At 36.3% G+C, this 21,040-nt stretch overlaps 2 protein-coding genes across 3 annotated transcripts in view; one reads left to right on the top strand and one right to left on the bottom strand.

The window, feature by feature from the left end:
* LOC113228240 (tetracycline resistance protein-like) overlaps positions 1 to 21,040 on the bottom strand; it is a 23,077-nt gene extending 2,037 nt beyond the window's left edge. The window contains exons 1-4 of the mRNA XM_026461507.1: positions 20,990 to 21,040; positions 19,828 to 19,963; positions 17,214 to 17,359; positions 16,017 to 16,129 (exon numbers count right to left, since the gene is read on the bottom strand). Coding sequence (XP_026317292.1) covers positions 16,017 to 16,129; positions 17,214 to 17,359; positions 19,828 to 19,963; positions 20,990 to 21,040 — 446 coding nt within the window. The remainder of the gene's footprint in view (positions 1 to 16,016; positions 16,130 to 17,213; positions 17,360 to 19,827; positions 19,964 to 20,989) is intronic.
* Positions 10,437 to 13,057, top strand: LOC113228205 (facilitated trehalose transporter Tret1-like). 2 transcript variants are annotated; one of them, XM_026461450.1, is made up of 5 exons: positions 10,437 to 10,519; positions 10,891 to 11,026; positions 11,314 to 11,459; positions 11,728 to 12,463; positions 12,750 to 13,057. In XM_026461450.1, the coding sequence occupies exons 1-5, from the start codon at positions 10,481 to 10,483 to the stop codon at positions 12,764 to 12,766; spliced, it is 1,074 nt and encodes a 357-aa protein (XP_026317235.1). In that variant the 5' UTR covers positions 10,437 to 10,480; the 3' UTR covers positions 12,767 to 13,057. The 2 variants fall into 2 exon arrangements, with proteins under 2 accessions (XP_026317235.1, XP_026317234.1); XM_026461449.1 differs by having other exon boundaries at positions 11,728 to 13,057.

Here is a 21,040-nt window from a genome sequence, read left to right as displayed (position 1 = left end):
ATATACTTTCAATTCGATATATGTTCATTTCATAACTAAAAAATCCCCACTTTAAATCATCATTCGTAAGGCAGATTTTCCTGGAAACAACTAGCAAGAAAGTCTAGGGGTTGCTCTTTGTGAATAAGTTAGTACACATTTATCATTTACAATATTTAAAACTAAATGGAGCACTCACATGGATTTTTGTTATTCAAGTAAATAGAAATTGTAACTTCAACCTCAATTTTTGTTTCAATTATTCTATATTAGATCTCTACAAATATACTTTATTGCACCTAAGAATAAAACGCAGAGACCCAACTTCCTGGCAACCTTGGGGAAAACTTTAATATACTAGACATAGTGACCCGTTTAGCTCTTTCTGTTTTTATCTATGATATTTGAGATAAATATTGTAAACGATAAATTAGATAAAGAACCCTTAGCAAAGTCAAACAACCATTTATTCCATAGGTAACATTTTTACACTTCAAAACGTCATTTTTTAAGCTACTGCTCGTTCACTACGCTGACCTCCCTGAGAAGAACGATCAAGAAACTCTAGGGATTGCTCTTTTCAATGTCTTTTCAAATAAACTTAAATGCTATGGAATACACTTTGAATCATAATTGCGTGGAATGTAGACTCTTGTTGTCTTTCCATACTTATTTATCGAAAACATACTCTTCAATTTCGTAATATGACGTTTCAATTAAAATACTTTTAATTTTAATAATCTTAATATATTCTCCGGAATCTGATTGTAAAAACGTATACAGTAAAAGAATCGTTTACCTCAGTCGAACAAAATCGTGGTACCACGAGTTTGGACTTAGTTCTACGGTTAATATTATAAATATCTACTTTCGTAATGAAACTATGTATATTTTTACGGGCACACAAAATATTTAAGTAAATGTACTGTGATGCCACAGTCATGATACCAGTCTCCTTAAACTTTTCTCTCGTTTCCTATTCGTTCTTCGATTCGGTTTACGAGTAAGTAATAGTTTATTTTATTATACGAAGTGACCGGACGAACAACGTGGGCCTAGTGATAAGCGACACGCCTATTCATAACATTTGCAGTACCACCCAGTGCTTTAAATCGCAAAGATCTGAGAGAGGGGTACTGTCACCGCACACGTCGCCCTGAGCCCTAAGTTGATAAGTCCCATGTGTCTGTAATTTCACCAGCACCCTTAGATACCCTTTAAAACCGGAAAGCAGATTATGATTATGATAAAAGAGTATAACAGATGCGATGATTTCAAGTACAATTGTTCTTACTATGTACTAAAGACATTTTATTATTAGAAACGGAGTAATTGGTATGTGGGACCTACCTATTGACTCATTCCGTAATTAGTTCTACAATTCGTTTTTTATAAGATTGACTTGAACCTTGACGCAATCGGTGAAGGCTTTAAAAATTTATCTTGTAAGTGGCTCTCAATTTTTTACATATCCAAGCGTTTACTCAGCTGTGAATTCGTAACATTGAAGTTATTGTAAAGAAAACTAACAGTCAGTATAAATTAATATCTTGAAGAGATAGTAAGTAACCAAATATCTTACGATTATTGACGTTTTAAATTGACGTGACATAATAATAGTGTTGCTTTTAAAATTATTCCTAAACAATGTATAAATGGACGAAGATTTTTTGAAAAATAATTGGTTTACAAATACAAATGTAGGTAGCAATTATATTCATTGATTCACATACAAACTGTTCCCTATTCGTCGTGTTGATGGGTGTGGAGCGGAGGCTGTCATTCTAGCGATTTCGTAAGTGTGCCGGATATTAAGACAGTTGAAAGAATGAACTTGGCCTGTTTTTTCTGTAAAGTATAATTTTATTAAGTGATTAGAATAGTATTCCCTATACCAAGTCTTTCTGGTGGAAGTGTTCAGGAACTACTGCTTACTTTATTACATGGGTTCAGCCTTCAGCTCGGATTTTAGCCGGTGGTGTACTATGGGCGCATCTCCGGCCAAGTACTAAAAGACATTCACCTCCCAAGTAACAGCAAACTATGTACAATAGGGAAAACGCTAACAGCTCAATGTACCTACACTAAAATGTATCAAAAATTTTATTGCATACTTCAGACCCTAACAAGTGTGCTCACAGTTTTTTTTTTTGATATACCAAGTGACGGAATGAATAGGTCGTTCGCCGATACTTGCAGTGCCACTCAGATCTTTGAATCTCAAAGATCTTAGGGGCTCTACCTCCGACACCATGAGATATAAGTTGAAAAGTCATATGTGCCTGTAATTTCAACAGCACTCTTGCCCTTGAAAAGCGAAACGCAGTTATGTTAACTTGGCGGCCGAAATAGATAAGGTGGCAGTACTTCTCTGGACGAACTCATTCACAAGAAGATCTACTGCTATTAATAGTTCTGAAGGAGAACCGTATCATTTATACCCTATGGTCATATACATGGTTATAACTTTTTTATTTAAAAAAAATTAGTATTTGCCAAGTTTTATTGAAATCCAATAAACCGAATTCAACTCCTAATTTACCACCCTTAGAGGTGAAATGCTTTCGTTAAATTTGAACAACAAAGACACATCGAGTTCAGTTTCGCGTGTGGATACAGTGAGTGTAGTTTGTGTGAAAAAAGTAAGTGACAATGGTAACGCCACAAGAAATCACGATGAAGGTAGCAGTCGTCGACAGCGCAAGAAGGTATGTCTCCTCTTAAAGCTGTTATCTGCTGCCGTCCAGTCAACCCGTGACCATGGAGCGTGCAACCGTTCCGAAATATCGGGAAAATAAAAAGAAGTCATACCGTGGTAAGAAGCCTGAAATTAGTGATGACCATTTAGTGGTTAACCACGAAAGCCTTAAAATCTATCTAACAAAGAGTCATTGAGACTGGTTCACGAAATTCATATTAATCGCGTAACATACGCACAAAGAAATACAATCGAGAACCTCCTCCTTTTTTGAAGTCGGTTAAAAATATATTAATAATGCGATATTTTCATTATAATATACACTGGGCATTTACGTGATCATAGGAATAATATTGTCTGGAGTCTGAATCACTTTACGTAATGTACATTTTGATATACACGGGACAAAGGTCCCGTGGTTAATAAAAAGGAAGAAAGATCAATATGGCCGGACAGAACCAAAAATGTTATGACATCAAAGAAATTAACTAAATATTTCTTCTTAAACTCAAACTTCGACATAATATGATTTAGAATCAAGAGATCAGGAGCGGTGGTGACACTTTGGGCGGATGGTTGCTTCTAGATTGAATGATCGACGGTTCGCGTCCCGGTGGAGGTGTGTACTTATGACTGTATTTGAGATACAGAGGTGAGGTGAGGGAAAACTTCTTGGTGAAACCTGCACGTCAAAGCAGCTACGCAACTGTTGGAAAACGTTGGAACCAAATCGGGCCCGAAGTTGCATTAATCTCTCTCTTTAGAAGAGACCCGTGCCCATTAGTAGGACGCATAATGATTTGATGATAATAACGATTACTAACCTCGAAAAATTTGTGTATACTGTATTTTCTTGTTTTTTTTCTCCAACTCATGGATGTACGAGCTCAGGTCAAATCGATAAAATCGTTTTATGTCCATTTTATTAATAATTTATTTTAAAACGGTAAACTGTTGATTAAACAATAAGTTTTAAAATAATAAAAAGCCGTGGTTGCCTAACGGTTTGACCTACCGCCTTTGAGTTTTTCGATGAAAAAAAACATCGTGAGGAAACCTACAAGGAGACCCGACCCCGAATAAAATGGGAAGGAAGAAGAAGACTTAAGATCTTATGTCCCACGGCTGAAATTCGTTTAAGTTTCTTCTATAGTCAATACCCTAAAATTTCCGACCCCCTAACTGGTCTTTTGGCCCTGAAAGCCATCTTAGGCATTTAACAGAAAACCGAAATGAGGTTACGACTCGCAAGTTCAGGTAGGGGTCAGGCATATATCTTAGAGCAACGACTGTATCATCAGTGACTTTAATGACGAAGGTCGAGCTGATTTGTTTGCTTGTGCAGTGAATGAATTAATTTTGAATGAAAAAAACGGGATACATTATTTTTGTGATGTGTTTATATTTAGTTACATATTAAGCAGATGTAATGGTTGGCGCGGACAGAGCAGGCATAAGTTTCAACGAGGGTTACAACTTTGTGCCTTTTGCTTTAGAAATCCTGAGTCCCTGGGGGCCTCAGGCGAAACTCCTCGATAAGGACCTTGTAACTCGCCTCGTTATAGCCTCCGATGAAGACAGGGCTGGCAGCTACCTCCGCCAAAGAACAATCATAGCCATCCAAAAAGGAAACATCTCCTGCTTCCAGGACTCGGTGCCCCAGAACGCGGCCCCTGATAACATTTTCTATTTTTAATTATGTGTATTTTAAGCATGAAAATATTACCTTTCATTGTTTAATAAAATAAAAACATCTTTTAATAAAAATTGTCTAAGAAACTAAAAAAGCGTTGATAAAAAACTACTTTATGACGTCTAGAAAAGCCACAAATAATACAGTTTTACAGTGTTTTATTACTCAATCTTAACAATACCTAGTCTCAAACCGCGAGTGAGAAATTATACTTTGTTATCCAAAAAACGCGGAACCCTTTGATGTGGTACAATAAAACATTTACCACTCGCGTTGCCCGAGAAGGCGCAATGACAGATTTACTGCTGACATCTTTTTACGACAATTTGATATACTGCTGCTGCCTCTGCTGGACATAGGGTATTTATTATGTTGGGTTTGATTTATTGTGATTTTTATTTATTTTATAGTTATACGTTGTAAACGAACAAACCTCGAACGAAAACTCAATTTAACATAAAATTTATAAATACGGTTATTCACGTACAGCTGCCTGCATTATTATATGGTACACGTAGCGAAATTACATGCAAATAGTTTCTGTACCTGTTTAATTGAATTGTTACCCATTAATCGTGTTCAATTACATATGTAATCACGGCTTTGGATTCCGGTTGGGGTAGGCGGTGACTATCGATCGCCACTTTGCAAGATCCTGGCAAACCTGTTTTGTGTTCCATCAATATTTTCATAATAATAATAATGAAAACACACACACTTTGAAAGAGTTTGTCCAAGGAAGTACTTGCCACCTTGCCTATTTCTGCCGTTAAGTAGTAATGTGTTCATTGCAGAGTGACAGACACAGTGGCAGTGTCAAAACTTTGTCATTTCAAGCTCTAAGTGGCACTGTAAACTGTTATGGACAAGCCGGTCGCTTACCACTACGCACATGACTTGTTCGTCCCGTCGTTTCATAAAAAAATACCTTTCTCTGTTTTTGTCACTACGTCCTAATTGGATCCATAGTATTCCTCGCAAATTCTTGTGATGTTAGCATCGGCAGACATTATGGCTGTCTGTATTTGGTCTTCTCATCGTATCGATGGCATGGTTGTCATCCCGGTGAAAGGGAGGTACTCGTCGATTGTTGCCAAAATAATAATAATAATAAAGCACACACTTAACATAGCCCCGCACAAGGGAAACCCTGTGTCGCGGGTGCCATGGACACACACATAGCCAACCACAAATTACACCCAAACTCACGAGAGAAATAAATGTAGGCCATACAAATATTTCTCCCGGCCCGGATATCGAACCTGGGACCTCTGCGTGGCAGTCCAGCATGGTAACCGTTCGGCCACGGAGGCAGTTATAATAAATAGATTATGATACCAAGTGATGGGACTAGGAAATCGTGGACCTGCTGGTAAATGACACGCCTGTCCATAACAGTTGCAGTGCCATACAGAGCTTTAAATCGCAAAGATCTGAGAGGCACTGCCACTACGCCCTCAGACATAAGTTGACAAGTCCCATGTGCCTGTAATTTCACCAGCACCCTTACCCTTCAAAACCGGAACACAGTAATGCTGACATTACTGCTTGGCGGCAGAAATAGATAAGGTGGCAGTACTTCCCTGGACGAACCCTTTCACAAGGATCTCCACTGCTACTGCAAGGCTGAGTGCACACCGTATCCCTGTATTTGGTAAATCAAAAATAATGCCTAATTACAAAAAGTTAAAACCAGACGACCAGATGCGTTTTTTATTTTTAAATTATAATTCCTAATCCACCTACACACTATACGATTAAAAATATGCTTCGCCCGTCCTAATTTATTGTCCTAAGGGTCCGTTTTTTTACGACATAATACTCTCCAGTGACGACGGTTGAACTGTAATAATTGTCACGATCCGTCGTCACTACGATTTATCGACACGGCGTCATTGCGACGACCTTCGTCGTAATTGAAAATAAATCGAAATCGGGAAGTGCGTGTAATAAAGCATCCTGTTCTGAATTCTTTATTGAGACTTTTTTATACGAAACAAAAACATACTGTTATGATGCCGAGTTCCTGTTTAAAATATCAGCCGTAAAAAGTAGTGTAAATATTTTTAAACATCTGATATGCTCACAGGCAATCAAATCGGGCATGCGCCGAAATATTTCACAGCAAATTGCACCAAAAAAAATTAGGTTTCACCTTTTTTTAATTAAATGGAATTTATAACATTATTACGAAAATTTACACTTGCCATTCTCCATCAAATCGTCAAACAGTGTAATGTTTATGTAACCTACTAATGTGGTTCCAAATAAGGTAGTTTGCAGTCTTAATAGACGTCTTTTGAATTACCATTAGCATCTCGGTCAGCCGTAAAAACGTTGGTTTATTTGAAACACAAATATACGCAAATTAAATCCGAAAACATGCATTCATTTTCTAAGTGTGGCAATCGTAAAACTTATGACCTCGAAAGAAAAAAAATCAGAATTTTATCCTGTTTCGCCTTTTTTCCCTTGTCTTATCTTCCAACTCCTAAAGTAATTTTTAACCGACTTCAAAAAAAAGGGAAGAATTTATACGCCCGGCAGTAAGTATGTTTTATGTATGATTTCCGATTTCTCCGTCAATTGTGAACCGATTTTGAAAAATTTTTTTTTTTGTTTGAAAGGGTGCACTCTCGTGGTGATCCCATCGTCACCAAATCAGAATCTGATGACGGGATCCATAGAAATCGAGGAAAATCCTCAAATTTTATAGGCATGTCAGTATATTTACCAATTTCTGCTTCAGTTGTGGACCGATTTTGAAAAAAAACAAAAAGACAGTTCGAAAGTGTATACTCTCGAGGTGGTCCCTGACGCCAAAGATGCTGTTCCGGGTTCGTTTCACAAATTTAAAAATTGTATTCTGCAAATAAAAGTCGACATTTCACTTGACACAATACATGTATTGTGTCAAGGTCAACAAAGCACCGTCACCATGACAACCAAAGGAGCCCGTAACAATCCCATTCTCCCTAAGAAGTCAGAATCTGATGAGGGGATCCCATGGAAATCGAAAGAAGCCGATAAGCAAACTTTTGAGGTCGCGTTTTTTTTTTCATTGAAAAAGTTACAAATATTTACTTGTATTTTTTTAACCTTCAATAGTTTTAGTTTTTATAATGCACTATTAAAATCTCTACAAAATACTGAAATTTAAGTATTTCAGCTGCAAATATCCTTAAGAGAAATCAAATTTTGTAAACGACCCGAATTCATTGCACGCGAATGTAAAATCTGAGAAGATCGATTTTGACTTGTAAATTGCGCGCAATAAGTAAAGTAATAATTTAGTATTCTAATGATGCGCCAACAAAATAATACTAGACTGGAAAACTGCTGCATCATTGCAGTGAAGGTGTAAACGGGAAAACCGGCATTGATTCCCATATTTCGAATTCCATAGCTTGGTTACTTTATACGACGTACGATTACTCCAATATTATAATTTTACTTTTAATCGTCCCACTGCTAGGCCTGGTTCTTTAATGAGATCTGCATATCGAGAAGGGTGGAGGGCACCGTTGGATATATCTTTAAATATTAATCCAGCCCTAAAAATCTATGATCCAGCCTGCAAATAAAGAATATAAGAAAAAATTAACATTTATAGCAGTAGAGCTCCTTGTAAAATAGTAGTCTAACGAAGTAGGTACGACCATTTTACCTATTTCTACCGCCAAACAGGACAGTGTGAGCATTAAGTACTGTGTTCCGATTTTGAAGACAAGGGACTTGTCAACTTATGTCTCAGGGTACCGGGCGCAGTGGCAGTGCCCCTCAGATCTTTGTGATTTAAAGCTCTGAATGGCACTGCAACTGTTATGGACAGGCGTGTCGCTCACCACTAGGCTCACGACTTGTTCGTCCTGTCACTTGGTATCACAAAAAACCATTATACGTTAGACTGTTGGGCACAAGTCTCCTTCTAAGAAGAGGGTTTAAGCCACACCCCACCACGATGCCTCAAAGGGTTGGGAATTTACACCTTTTCCAAAACTTGTGAACCTTCTTCGTAATGCAAGATGTTTTACCGCACTCAGATATATTGAAACTTTCGATTGAAAGACATCCGTTTTCCCACTGGACTATACCATCATCTTTGAAAAGAATCTTGTTTTATACGGAGGTTTAATAAAATCTCATTGTTTTTCTTCTCGCATTTCTGAGAATTGTTCTAGAAAGTCTAAAAATCCTTGTACTACTTCACCAATATGTAATAATAAAATTAACAAACTAGAAAAATCATACACGTGTTGTTTTTAACTTTACACTGAGCAAAAACACACGGAATTAAATTTTATGAAGTGTCAAACGAGTAGTAAGCGAAATGGGCAATAAAGTACATTTATTACTTCTGGCGTCTTTCTTCTCGGCGTGTTTGTGGGAAAATAAAAGATAATATTGGAGAATGATCAAAAATGCAGTTACATTTTCTTGCTTCTACCTAGTAGTGTTTGTACTGAGCGCGGGTGTCTTTACAGGGAGAGGTCTTTAGGCCAATGCCCTTCGTCATCGTCGTAATGTGGACTGCGCATTTCACTTGTGCAACTTCGTGTTCTGCCTTTATTACTTAGGAGATACTTGTAATTAGAATCTAAAGTCCCATAGGTCAATGTTACATATGTCCCACTTCTGAGTATAGGTGTCTTAAAGAAAGGAATTAGGTCCCGCGCAAACCACAGACTTTCTATCCGCTGATAATTCAGCCGCTGTCTCGCCAACAACCTTGCTGCGTTCTAGTCCTGCACCTTTATTCTTCCTTAAAATATAAGTATGTAATTTTTTAGGATTTAAGCGTATATCTTTTACAGTTACAATTTTTATTAGAGAGAGAATGTGATGGAGATATATTTATTTCTAAACATACACGGCAAATACAGTTTACGTGTTTAAGATTATTCTTAATGTTGCACCAGCAATTGGTATACAAACATTGTAATAAATTTTTATTGTATACAATGTTCGCATTTATTCTTAAAGTCATATTACATTGTATAATTAGAATTTTTTTATTGCATAATATAATCTAAAAACAAATTTTAATTTAACAAAAAGAGAAACGCATGTCAAAACAATTAACAAATACATAGAGAGTCGCAGATTTAAAAAATTAATACTTTTGCGGTCGAAGACACGCATAATCGATGTTAGGAAAAGGACTGCCAGGTTGAAATAGTACTGGGTTGGACAAGTTTGTCGTATGCACCCACAGAGATGGGCTCACACAGCCACCTGGTGGGTGCCGGAGAACGGCCAGTGACGACGAGGTAGACCAAGGAGGAGATGGCAGGACGACTTAAACGCATAATGTAAAGGATTGGCCTAACATTGCGTCAAACAGGGAACTGTGGAAGTCAAGTGCTATTGCCCAGCAGTGGAACACATTAGGTTAATTAAAAAAAAACTAGTAAAACATTTAAAATGTAACGTATGCAGCAAAAATTTAACTTTTCTGTGGCTCTATCAAGAGATTGCAGCAACAGTTATCGCTAGCGACCGCGTAAAATGTTTATATACAAAGTGTTGTTTCTCTTGTGACCGCTAGGGGCGGCTACATAATTTGCCACACAAATTGTGAAGTAATTGACGCCATCGCTAGCGACAACTGCCACGGTGAACTCGTGGTGGAGGCGCTGGTAACGAAATGTAATTTTCAACTCGAAGTCCGTGACAACACAGATCTTCACATACACACTACATCACTCGTCCTACTCTACTGCACACTAACTTTTTTATATGTTATTATATTATAATTGTAATGTTTACTTCGTAATTCTCCCCTCCTTTAATTTCGAAGTTGTTTATTTCGCGTTATGATGGAGAGGTTTATAAACTACCTTTGATATGTTATATAGATTTCTTCCTCGACCGTATGATAATTAGTAAACTGAATTACATACAACCCGGACCTCCTGCAAACATTCTTCCAATAAATCTATTAGTTACCCCGCTGAATTATATATTTACAATAAGTAATACGTTACAATTTGTTGTAACGTTATCAGCATGGATAAGAGGGCGCAATGCAGGTGACGTGTTTGCATCGACGCCGACGAAACCTACGCCGCTAGAGCCTTATCTTCGCGATCTGCAGTTGAGAAACCACTATGGAGGAGAGAACACGATTCACGCCTTTTATGAAACAGGTGAGTGCCTTGCAGATAAAAACCAATTAGTAAGTACCTCGCAGCTTAGTCCTTGAAAAAAATGTATTATTACACTCAATATAAATTAAATATTTATACACAAAAAGACATTCCCTAAAACAGCCAAAAAGAAAGTATACAATAAGCGGCCCTATTGTTAAGTGTGTAACAAAGTCTTCCCGACGGCCTTAGCGTAGAAGGTTATATCAAAAAATTTGTTAGGTAGATAAATAAATACCTAGGTACGTAAGCTAAGTATCTATTTAATTATCTGGCTACAGTCTAAAGGAGGTAATGTTTATGCACGCAATTTATACCGTATGATTATTTTGTTCTATAAATAATTTTAATATTTTAAAAACATCTTTCAGTGTTTCGTGACGACAGCGGTATGTTGCAACGTGATCGGCCATGGCTGCGCCCTAGGCTATCCAGCAGTGTTGCTGCCTCAGCTACAAAAACCAGGGGCACAGCTGCCTCTGGATAAGAGCAGCGCCTCTTGGATCGGTTAGCACAGTTAGTTACTTAGTGCAACACTACGCGACTTCAACACTCTCCATGACATTTGCGAGGTCATTAACCCACTGCGAGCTACGGAACTCAATTTTCCAACGGTGGCAAACCTGCGACATACAGATTTCATCGCAATATTTTCTTTGCCATTAGACATTTACAAATGTATATGTATATGTCAACAGGCAACGTCCTTGACCATGATATTCCTATGAGTCTCTATTCGAGAGAATATAAGCAACAATTATATTGCTCGTCTTTTTTTATTATCCCGGTTCCAGCGTCAGCAATGGCGATGCCCATGCTGGTGGGCAATTTCGTTGCCCCGTCAGTGATGGACCGTCGCGGCCGCAAGGTCGCTAGCTACGTCGGCATCGCGCCTGTACTGCTGGGATGGATTATCATCATCATAGCTGATAACTTCCAGGTGAATCTGATTTCATTATGCTACAATAAATGTTAAAGTTTTTATATATGTTTTGGTTCATATCAGCTCCGGGCTTTAACCATGGATGTGAGGTAAATTGATGTAAACCAAATATATGCTTTATCTTGCAGTTTCTCAATACCTGTATATTCAACAAATTGATATAGCAATCTATAACTTAAGTAGTACTTGGTTTTTCGCTCAATATCAATCATTGAACTCATCAATTAGGTACCTTTATTGACCTGTCCTTCCGTTTCTTTTCCAGATGCTTTTCATCGGCAGAGTTTTACATGGTCTCTCCTTTGGGATTTCTCTACCCCTACGCTCAGTCCTTGTCGGAGAATACACCAGCCCAAAAAACAGAGGAGCTTTCCTTATGGCAATTTCTTTAGCTCAATCTTTTGGCATCTTCTTCGCGCATTTCGTCGGTTCTTTGATCAGCTGGCAGAAAACTGCTCTAGTCTGCATATCATTTTCCTTCATAAGTTTATGCCTCACCATATATTCCCCAGAATCACCAAGCTATTTAGCTGCAAGAGGTAGATATGATGATTGCAGGAAAGTTTTTAGATGGCTAAGAGGTAACGAAGAAGAAGAAGAACTGGAAGAAATGATAGAAGCAAGACGTGTGCTTAAGAAATCTGAAGTTAAAACCAATAAATTGAAAGTAATGCTTGTTACTGTTACGAAGAAAGAGTTTTACAAACCCATTCTTATAATGGTCCATGCGTACGCCATGGTAGAATTTGCTGGAGGAACTACAATGGCGTCATATTCTACAGTTATCATAGGTTTAGTATTAGGACCGTCAGCTAACGTTAACTTTTGGATGATAGCTTTAGATATACAAAGAATCATATCAAATACCATAGCCGTTTATATTATAAATAGAAGTAAAAGACGGGTTTGTCTTTTCAGTATAGGAAGCCTAAGTGTAGTTACTCATTTGATGATAGCAGGTTATGTATATGGCAAAACTAATAATATGTTACCATTTGAAAGTATGTGGGTACCTGTGATTTTAATTAATTTACAAATTTTCACAGTTGCTACTGGCATGGTTCCCTTACCTAGTGTCATAGCTGGTGAGGTATTTCCGTTACAATATAGAAGCGTAGGTGGTAGCATTAGTATTGTATCAATAGCAACTGTTACTTTCACGGTACTTAAGTCTTTCCCTGGTCTAGTTGATAGTGTTGGACTATCGGGCACCTATTGTATTTACGCAGGAGCTCTGACGTACTTTTTAACTGTGATTTGGTTCCTATTGCCAGAGACAAAGGGAAAGACTTTACAGCAAATAGAAGATGAGTTTAGAGGCAAGAAATTGACAGAGCATGATATTGAAGCTACTAATGCTTTACAGGAAAATGAAGTCTCAAACTTGAAGGATAAAATGTAGAATAATCAATTAAATGGCATTGTGAAAATGTGATAATGGGGACCAGGCATTTAAGCCTAGCTTTATATTCTGTAGAGTGCTATAAAGCAGGCTTTTGTTCAGTAATGGACTTCTTCTTACTGACGATAATACTTGTAATGAAACAATGAAGTTCTATGTCTAATTTAGTAATGCAGGGATCTGTGTAAATTATTGCAACAACAAAAATGATGACCTAAAACACTCAGTAGGTAGTATTTGTTTAAATATAATTTACTGAATGTTTTGTAATAACTGAAGAAGGAAATAAAATTTTTGTTTGTTTCTTAATTATAGTTTTATTCACACATATTTCAGGGACAACATAAATATACGTATTTATATATACGACCTACTTAAAAAAATAAAGTAAAATCACATTTATTACTGCAACACTCTTCAAGTGCTATTGATAAAAAAACCAAGAGTGGTTCTAATCTTATGTAGATTATGGAAAAGGTACTCATCCTTACAACATCGTATTATCACAAACATTTATATTCAAAACTGATAAAACAATATGATTTCATAATTTACTAGTATGTAGTTATATGACAATTCAGTGCCTGCTGGCTCCACTTAGATACATATCTCCAATGAGGAGATATCAGAACACAGTTTTCCATGATAGCCCACGCCGTATGAGGAATGCGAAGACATATCTCAGATTATGGCTTCCTTTGCCGAGATAGTTTAATATTATAAAAAGCGACATTCGCTATTCAGAACCAAAATTATCTGAATATGTATGTTAAGTCATGAGAGCGTTATTAAGTTAAAATCGTCGAACTAATAAGATTTTGGGTCCGTTCGTTATGCGCCTGTTTCTTTTGCACTCGTTTCGTTTGCTCCTGATTCAAATAAATTCTATATCACTATTCTTCTGTCAGATACGAGTTCATTTGCAATAAGTACTGTTGACAACTAAAATGTTTAAGAACTTGTTAATTTATGTATGATATGATAATATAGATATTATTAAAGTATGATGAAATTGTGTCTTCATTATAATAATTATTGGTTGTTAAAAAGCTCGTATTGGTAAAACGATAAAAGAAACGTACAGTAAAATGCGAATTAATAATAATAATAATAATAATAAAGTTTAAATAGTAGAGTTTCAAATAAATATAATAATAATAATAATAATAATAACGCACACACTCAACATAGCCCCGCACTAGGGAAACCTTGTGTCGCGGGTGCCATGGACACACACATAGACAACCACAAATTACACCCAAACTCACGAGATAAATAAATGTAGGCCATACAAATATTTCTCCCGGCCCGGGAATCGAACCCGGGGACCTCTGCGTGGCAGTCCGGTATGGTAACCGTTCGGCCACGGAGGCAGTTACTAATAAATATTCATTAGTTGCCAAAATGAGCACAGCACGGCCGCAACGAAGACTAGTTTGCACTTTTCATTGTATATTTTATTTTTTTTAGTTATTTCAAGTTATACTAACTCTTTCAATACTAACGCACACTAAATATAGCCACGCACTAGAGAAAGCCTGTTTCGCAGATGCCATGGACACACACATAGACAACCACAAATTACACCCAAACTCACAAGAGAAATAAATGTAGGCCATACAAATATTTCTCCATACATATACTTAAGGTAATTAATGCTACAAAATGATGAATAAATCATTAAAATAATTGTGACTTGTACTTATTTCATCAAGTGTAACAAACCTTTTTCTTACTAAGTTCGTGTTATTTCAAATTATTTTCATAGAGGCTCATAATATTACATACCTATTAAAATTTCATTATTTTAGTAACCTGGGGGTCTACTCTCGATTTCCGTCCGACATCCGTCCGAAACAATTACTGCCAAATAAGCAATACTTGACCAAATGAAAAGACGCGTGATGCGAATGAAGCTACATTCTTGATACTTGTCTTTTAATTTTGTCGTATATTACTCATTTGATAGTAATTGTTTCGGACGGATGTCGGACAGAAATCGCGAGTAGACCCCCTGAATCGGGTGCAAACAAAACGGAGACAAATGATACCAGAGCATAACGAACGGACCCACCTTTTTTAGCTCCTCGTTAAAAAGTAAATAACCAATTAATCACAATTCTACAGTCATACTACGCGACGACCATGTCGACAACTTTCTTAAGTTCTGCTGCAATGATTTGGTCTCCTCTGCCTCGTCAGGTGTCAGTTTTCTTCCTCTCAACTCAACTTCGATCTCCAAAAGCGTTTTTCCCTTCGTCTCGGGCAATAAAAACCAATTCGCGACCAAGGAATACATCAATAAAGACCCATATAATACATACATTCCATGAATTCCAAAACTATCAACCAAAAAAGGAAAACTCTTCAAAACAGCAAACGACAACAATGATAAAGTAAAAATGTTTATGCTTCCCCCAAAACCTCTGTATTGCAAGGGAAAAATCTCACCAGCTATCACACTAGGTAAAGGTATCATCCCAAAAGCCATTGCAAAGAACTGTAGATTGACAAGCACGATTGGTATCCATTGATAATCTTCAATAATACTGTTGTCTCTTAAATATACATAAACAGCGATAAAAATATGACTAAGAACAGAAATACAGCCGATACCAAAAAGCATCGTTCTTCGTTTAAACCTGTCCATTACAAATACGACAATGGCATTCAATAAAGTTCTTTGACCATCAAGAAAAACCATCCAAAAATAAGCATTGACTGTCGGTCCTAATACCAAACCAATAATAACAGTAGAATACGTTGTGAATATAAGACCTCCACTTATTTGCATCATTAAGCTCATGTGCATCATAATCAAAATCGGCTTGTAAAATTCCTTCTTTTTGACAATCGCCAGCAATTTTCTAAAACTAGTCTTCGTTTGTGCTTTTTCCAGTTCTTCCCTGGTAACTATCAAGTCTTCCAGTTCTTTTTCTTCTTCAAAACCTCTGAGCCAATGAAAAGCTATTCTACATTCTTCATATTTCCCTTTAGCAGCTAAGAAACTTGGTGATTCGGGGGAATACATAATCATGACCAGACTTGCGAAAGGAAAGAACGTACATATTGAAGCTGTTGTCTGCCAATGTAGTAAGGTTCCCAGAAGGTGCACTAAGAAGATGCCAGTACATTGAGCTAAGGATACTAACGTCAGGAACGATCCTCGGTTGCTCGGACTGGTGTACTCGCCGACGAGAGCTGAGCGAAGTGACATGAACATGCCAAAACCGATGCCTTGTACTGTCCTTCCAAAGAAGAGTATCTGAAAATAATAAATAGGTATTTGAAAAATTGTTCATATACATATCTTTATTGCTTGCCACATGGTTTCACAAAGATATTATAAAAATATAATACAGTAGTCACACATGTGACACCCTGCAAGTCTGCAAAATCAGGAGAGCACTACAAATTACTAATAATTATTCCAATTTTTTTATTACATAAAATCAAATATGATTTATTTATTATATCTATTTAAGGACTGGGCAATTGGCACTTACCTCTTATTCAATATGTCGTCTAACTTATAAAATACGTTATTGGTGAAGTACTTTTTTAGACGGGCAATAAATATCGTTCATTTTTCTTGGTTTTATATTTCATTTTGGTATGGTATCATAAATTTGAATTACCATTGAGTGTCGGCCGGATCTGTACAGACTAAGTGTAGTTGCGGGAAGTTTTAATTTATGTAAGTTTCTATTGTTTCTTCTTACTGTTGTAATTGGGGAATATAGATGCATATGGTTTTCGACGAATTTGTAGCATACAAGATTGTGTATCGATGTCAATGTTAACATTTATTGTTTAATGAATTTATATAAATAATTTATATTAATAAATTAATGAAATATGGCTACACGAATCGGTCTGTTTGATATTAGCTAATATTCTTATACATTTTTTTCTTATACACAAACTTATCCTATACTATGGTGCAATTTCCCCACATTACTATTCCGTAAGTGAGTTTTGAAGAATGAATATATAATAAGAATATATAATAATACGTAATAAGCTGTTTTAAAGTCAATAGTTTTTAAAGTGTTAAAGCGAATTTGAATCCGTACCTATGTGTAAAAGTAAAAGACTGTGGAAGCCGCAAAAACAGATATTTGATCACTGAATCATATTCTGGACACGAGTTTACTCATACAACAGGGTATATTAAATCATTATACGAGTATATACACTATATACACAAAAACCTCAATTTGGATCTTCGAAGATTTTCGTAAACTCTCTTCAATGAGCACCTTTTTTACTCTAGTGCCGTTGACCATGCTTATTTAGCAATTAGCACCTAAAGCTAGTAATCTCAATTTTTCTGAAAGGGATCGTACCGGAAAACTAGTTGACAATGCGTTGATAACCCATCCGAGGATATTGATGATGCTGACGATGATGTGCATGGGGCGGCGTCCCCATTGATCCATAATTCCAGGGGTTATGAAGTTGCCGGCTAACATCGCGAAACCAACGAGAGATGCTGCAGTAGATATAAAAACATACCTTAAATATACAACTCAATAAAAATGTCAAGTATAATTAAGGCTAGCCTAGATTTTAGAAGGTAAGGTATGGAGGACCGCCACTCGCGTCTCACAACCCGCGCGTTGACAATTGATATGAATAAAACAAAGGCAGGCGGAGAAAATTTTGCACATCGACAAGCGCCCGATGGCAACTGACGGGGCAGCAGTCCGGTGTGTCGTTATACCACCGGGCAATTTTCAAATTTTGGGATAAATGTGAATTTAATAACTACAGGGCGGGCTTCAATAAAAACCAAAATTTAGCAGATTCTCCTTAGTAGGTACCTAAAGAGAAATATCTCCATATAAAAATTATGTGCAAAGTTAGATATTTTGTTTTATTTTTATTTTAGCATGTTTTCAGGATTTTTTATGATCGAGTAAATTACATCCTACCGTGTAACAAATTAGCACATTCTTTAGACGGGCTTAGATCAAATGGTTTAGGTATTTACATTGGTTATATTGAAAAAGAAGAGAAAGGTTCAATTACGCCATTTTAATTAGTCGCTGTTGAGATAACCAAAATGTTGTTGAAACTGTTATTCAAAGCTATAAACATCTTATTAGTAATAATATTTAAATGTGACACCCAATTCTAAAAGTAAAGAATCCAGTAATTATCCTGCGTGCGCCTTCGCATTGAGTACCTTATTTAAAACAGATATTTTTCTGGTTTTGTTACGTGAGTTATGGCGTGCATGAATAAATAATATTTTTTCCGAAAACAGATTTCTCCCAAAGTGCAAAAGACCAAAGTGGACAAAGGCCATTCTTTGCGGCTTATAAAAAACACCAAATATCACGTTTTAAACTAGAAAGTAGTAACAGGGGTGCAGCTACCGCCGTATCAACAGTAACAATAAATTTGTTATTATTATGTTCCTAGGTTTTCGCGATTTTTACACATAGGAAATGAAACTATTTTTCCGGATTTAAATCGCGTATATTTGTTTTTTCAAAGAAACTGTTTCGGGCCCTTTACAGGTCCCATGGACACGGTTGACTGAGGTGGCACAGTCTTCAACCAGTTATGTCTAATATTATTGCAAACCACCCTATTTTTTCACTATAGTTACAAAAGTTATCTATTAAATACCTTATTTTTTATTTTACAAAAAAACATTCCAATTTACGCTACATTACGTTTTACAAATATTTTATTGAATGAATTTTCATTAAGTTAAATTTATTATTAATTATTAATAGAAATTAGAATAAACTAAAACATATTAATTAGTACTGCAATCTTATGTCTGCTTGGGATTTTTCATTAGAGGAAATACTGGATCCCAAACTGGTGGTACGGAGTAACCATCTTCCCTGCTGAAATTAGGATGTTTTTTAATTTCAATGGCCTCTTGCAGCATCCTGGGTAGATAACGGACTTAAAGTCCGAAGTTTAAATCCGGAAAAATAGTTTCATTTCCTATATGTTATTATTGCATTATTAATTTAAGATTATGTTTAATTTGCCGCGTTCGTGAATTTCGTTTTGTCAAAGGTTGACTGGCAGACAATGCTTTTAACATTAAGTCCGCCTTTTGTATCATTATGTGTTGTGGTCAATAAAACATATTAATAATTTCGTTAAGAAAGAAGATATCCATAATATAACCATAACTAAGTCTAAAGTCATGGTACCACGATTTCTTTTAACTAAGGTAAACGATTTTATAATAAAATTCCGGAGCATATATTAAGATTACCATTTCCTAAGTTTAAAACTTACATCAAAAGTATTTTAATTAAATAGTCATATTACAAATTGAAGAGTATGTTTTCGATAAAGATGTATCGAAAGACAACACGAATCTAGATTCCACACAATTATAATTCAAAATGTATTCCATAGCATTTAAGTTTATTTGAAAAGAGCAATCCCTAGAGTGTGTTGCTCGTTTTTCTCAGAGAGGCCAGCACAGTGAACGAACAGCAGCTTAAAACATGACGTTTTCAAGTGTAAAAATTTTACTTGGAGTAAATGATAATTTGACTTCAACTAAAGTTTAATAAATAAATAACAATGATACGTGTCTCGCGTCCTACGCTGACCCCGACGAGTATAATGAGAATAATTATAGTTTTTAGTTTATGGCAAGTAGAACAATTTAATCATTTGCGAGACGGAAAATCTTGAAAAACCATTTATTGCTATTTAAATACTTACTTAAATACTATTAAATTTGCATTCAGCTATTAATTAATAGGATTGCAGAAAGAAAGGCAAGAAAGGCGTTTGTTTGACTTACTTGGATCCCGGGATCATTGTTTTTAAGATTATACTCGTATAATTTCTTTAAAATGCCCTCCTCGTAGGCTTCGCCCCAGTCTGGTGATGAAAAGAATCCCCCAAACAAATTTTTATTCAAGGCCCATTTAGAACTGGCTACGTCACTGGGTAGTAAAGTTGACAACTCACTGATCCATGACTCTTGGTCCCTGGTAAGCGGAATGAGGGACCCTGGCTCCCTCAGCTGTGGTAGTAACACGGCAGGGAAGCCCACCATGCAACTATACCCAAGCACATTGATGCACACCGCGCCGGACACAAAACACTGGAAAGTTAAAATAAACAATTTACTTAGTACACAAATTACGAAAGCTTTTTGTTGTACTTGATTTTATTATGTTTTGTGTTTTTTGTTGCGATTGCCATAGTTGCCTGGTAGTCTGTAGCGCTGGCAAAATATCTGGAAGAAACTTCTAATAGGTATCGACTTCCGATTTCGTTCTAAATTTCACTTTGAAAGAGCGTCAAAAATTTGAAACTTTGGCTATTCAAACATAACTTTGGTTAGAATCGAAAAACACGTAGATGTGCAGACGCGATCGGCAGCCTCCAATGACACATTTTTTTAAAATCGATGGTAAAACAAAATGTAAAAAAATTGCTAAACGAAATCTAACGAAAATAAGAACGCACTTGTTTAGCAAATGGCGTAAATCCTTGTGTTTTAGACATGTTCGCTAAACTAACCGCTAGATGTTTCACATTTAAGATTATCTGACATTTCAGATTATGCTGAAGACTTCCTACCTACGTACTTGTAAAACTGACGCCATGCGAACGTGCTAACACGCTGTTGATAATAAAAGATTGCAAAGATTACTTATTTCATTCGCTTTATTTGAGAAATCGGCAGCTTACAATAAATCAGAGCTTAAAATCTAGAAACCAAACCATGGCCAATTACAGAACTCCACATTTATATATGTAACAAGAAACGTTAGTTTATAATACTGTTATCGTCACGACGACAGAATAATTATTATAATTAATGTCCTGATTAGGTTGTAGGTAGATTAAACCAAAGTGTTGTGAGATAAAAAGGGTCAAAATTTTATGTAAGTGCGTAATAATAGATACGCCTTTCCTTTTGATTGTATACATTGTTAAATTTTTCAAAAGAATTTCAACCGTAACCTTATTATAGAAGCGTGTGTTATTATAGTATATTGTATATGACAGCGGCGTCGTCGTGGCGTGCTAAAAGTGAAAATATGTCATATCGAAGCAAAGTGTAAACAACACGTGCAGCGGTCCGAGCGCATCACGCCACCCGTCCGTCCTCGGAACTCACCTGTTCTGCAACGCCAATAAACGTCGTGGGTAGCTTGTTTAGGAGGATCAT

This window comes from Hyposmocoma kahamanoa, unplaced genomic scaffold (genome assembly GCF_003589595.1).
Source record: "Hyposmocoma kahamanoa isolate Upper Pololo Valley unplaced genomic scaffold, ASM358959v1 224, whole genome shotgun sequence".
Taxonomy (NCBI): Eukaryota; Metazoa; Arthropoda; class Insecta; order Lepidoptera; family Cosmopterigidae; genus Hyposmocoma; species Hyposmocoma kahamanoa.
This window is presented reverse-complemented; position numbering and strand designations above follow the sequence as displayed.

What these genes read in the sequence shown, in the direction of transcription:
- LOC113228205 (XM_026461449.1), top strand. Translation starts at nt 10,481, where the DNA reads ATGGAGGAGAGAACACGATTCACGCCTTTTATGAAACAG. An exon ending in TCACGCCTTTTATGAAACAG is followed by an intron (nt 10,520 to 10,890) that starts GTGAGTGCCTTG and finishes AACATCTTTCAG; the next exon opens with TGTTTCGTGACGACAGCGGT. An exon ending in GAGCAGCGCCTCTTGGATCG is followed by an intron (nt 11,027 to 11,313) that starts GTTAGCACAGTT and finishes TCCCGGTTCCAG; the next exon opens with CGTCAGCAATGGCGATGCCC.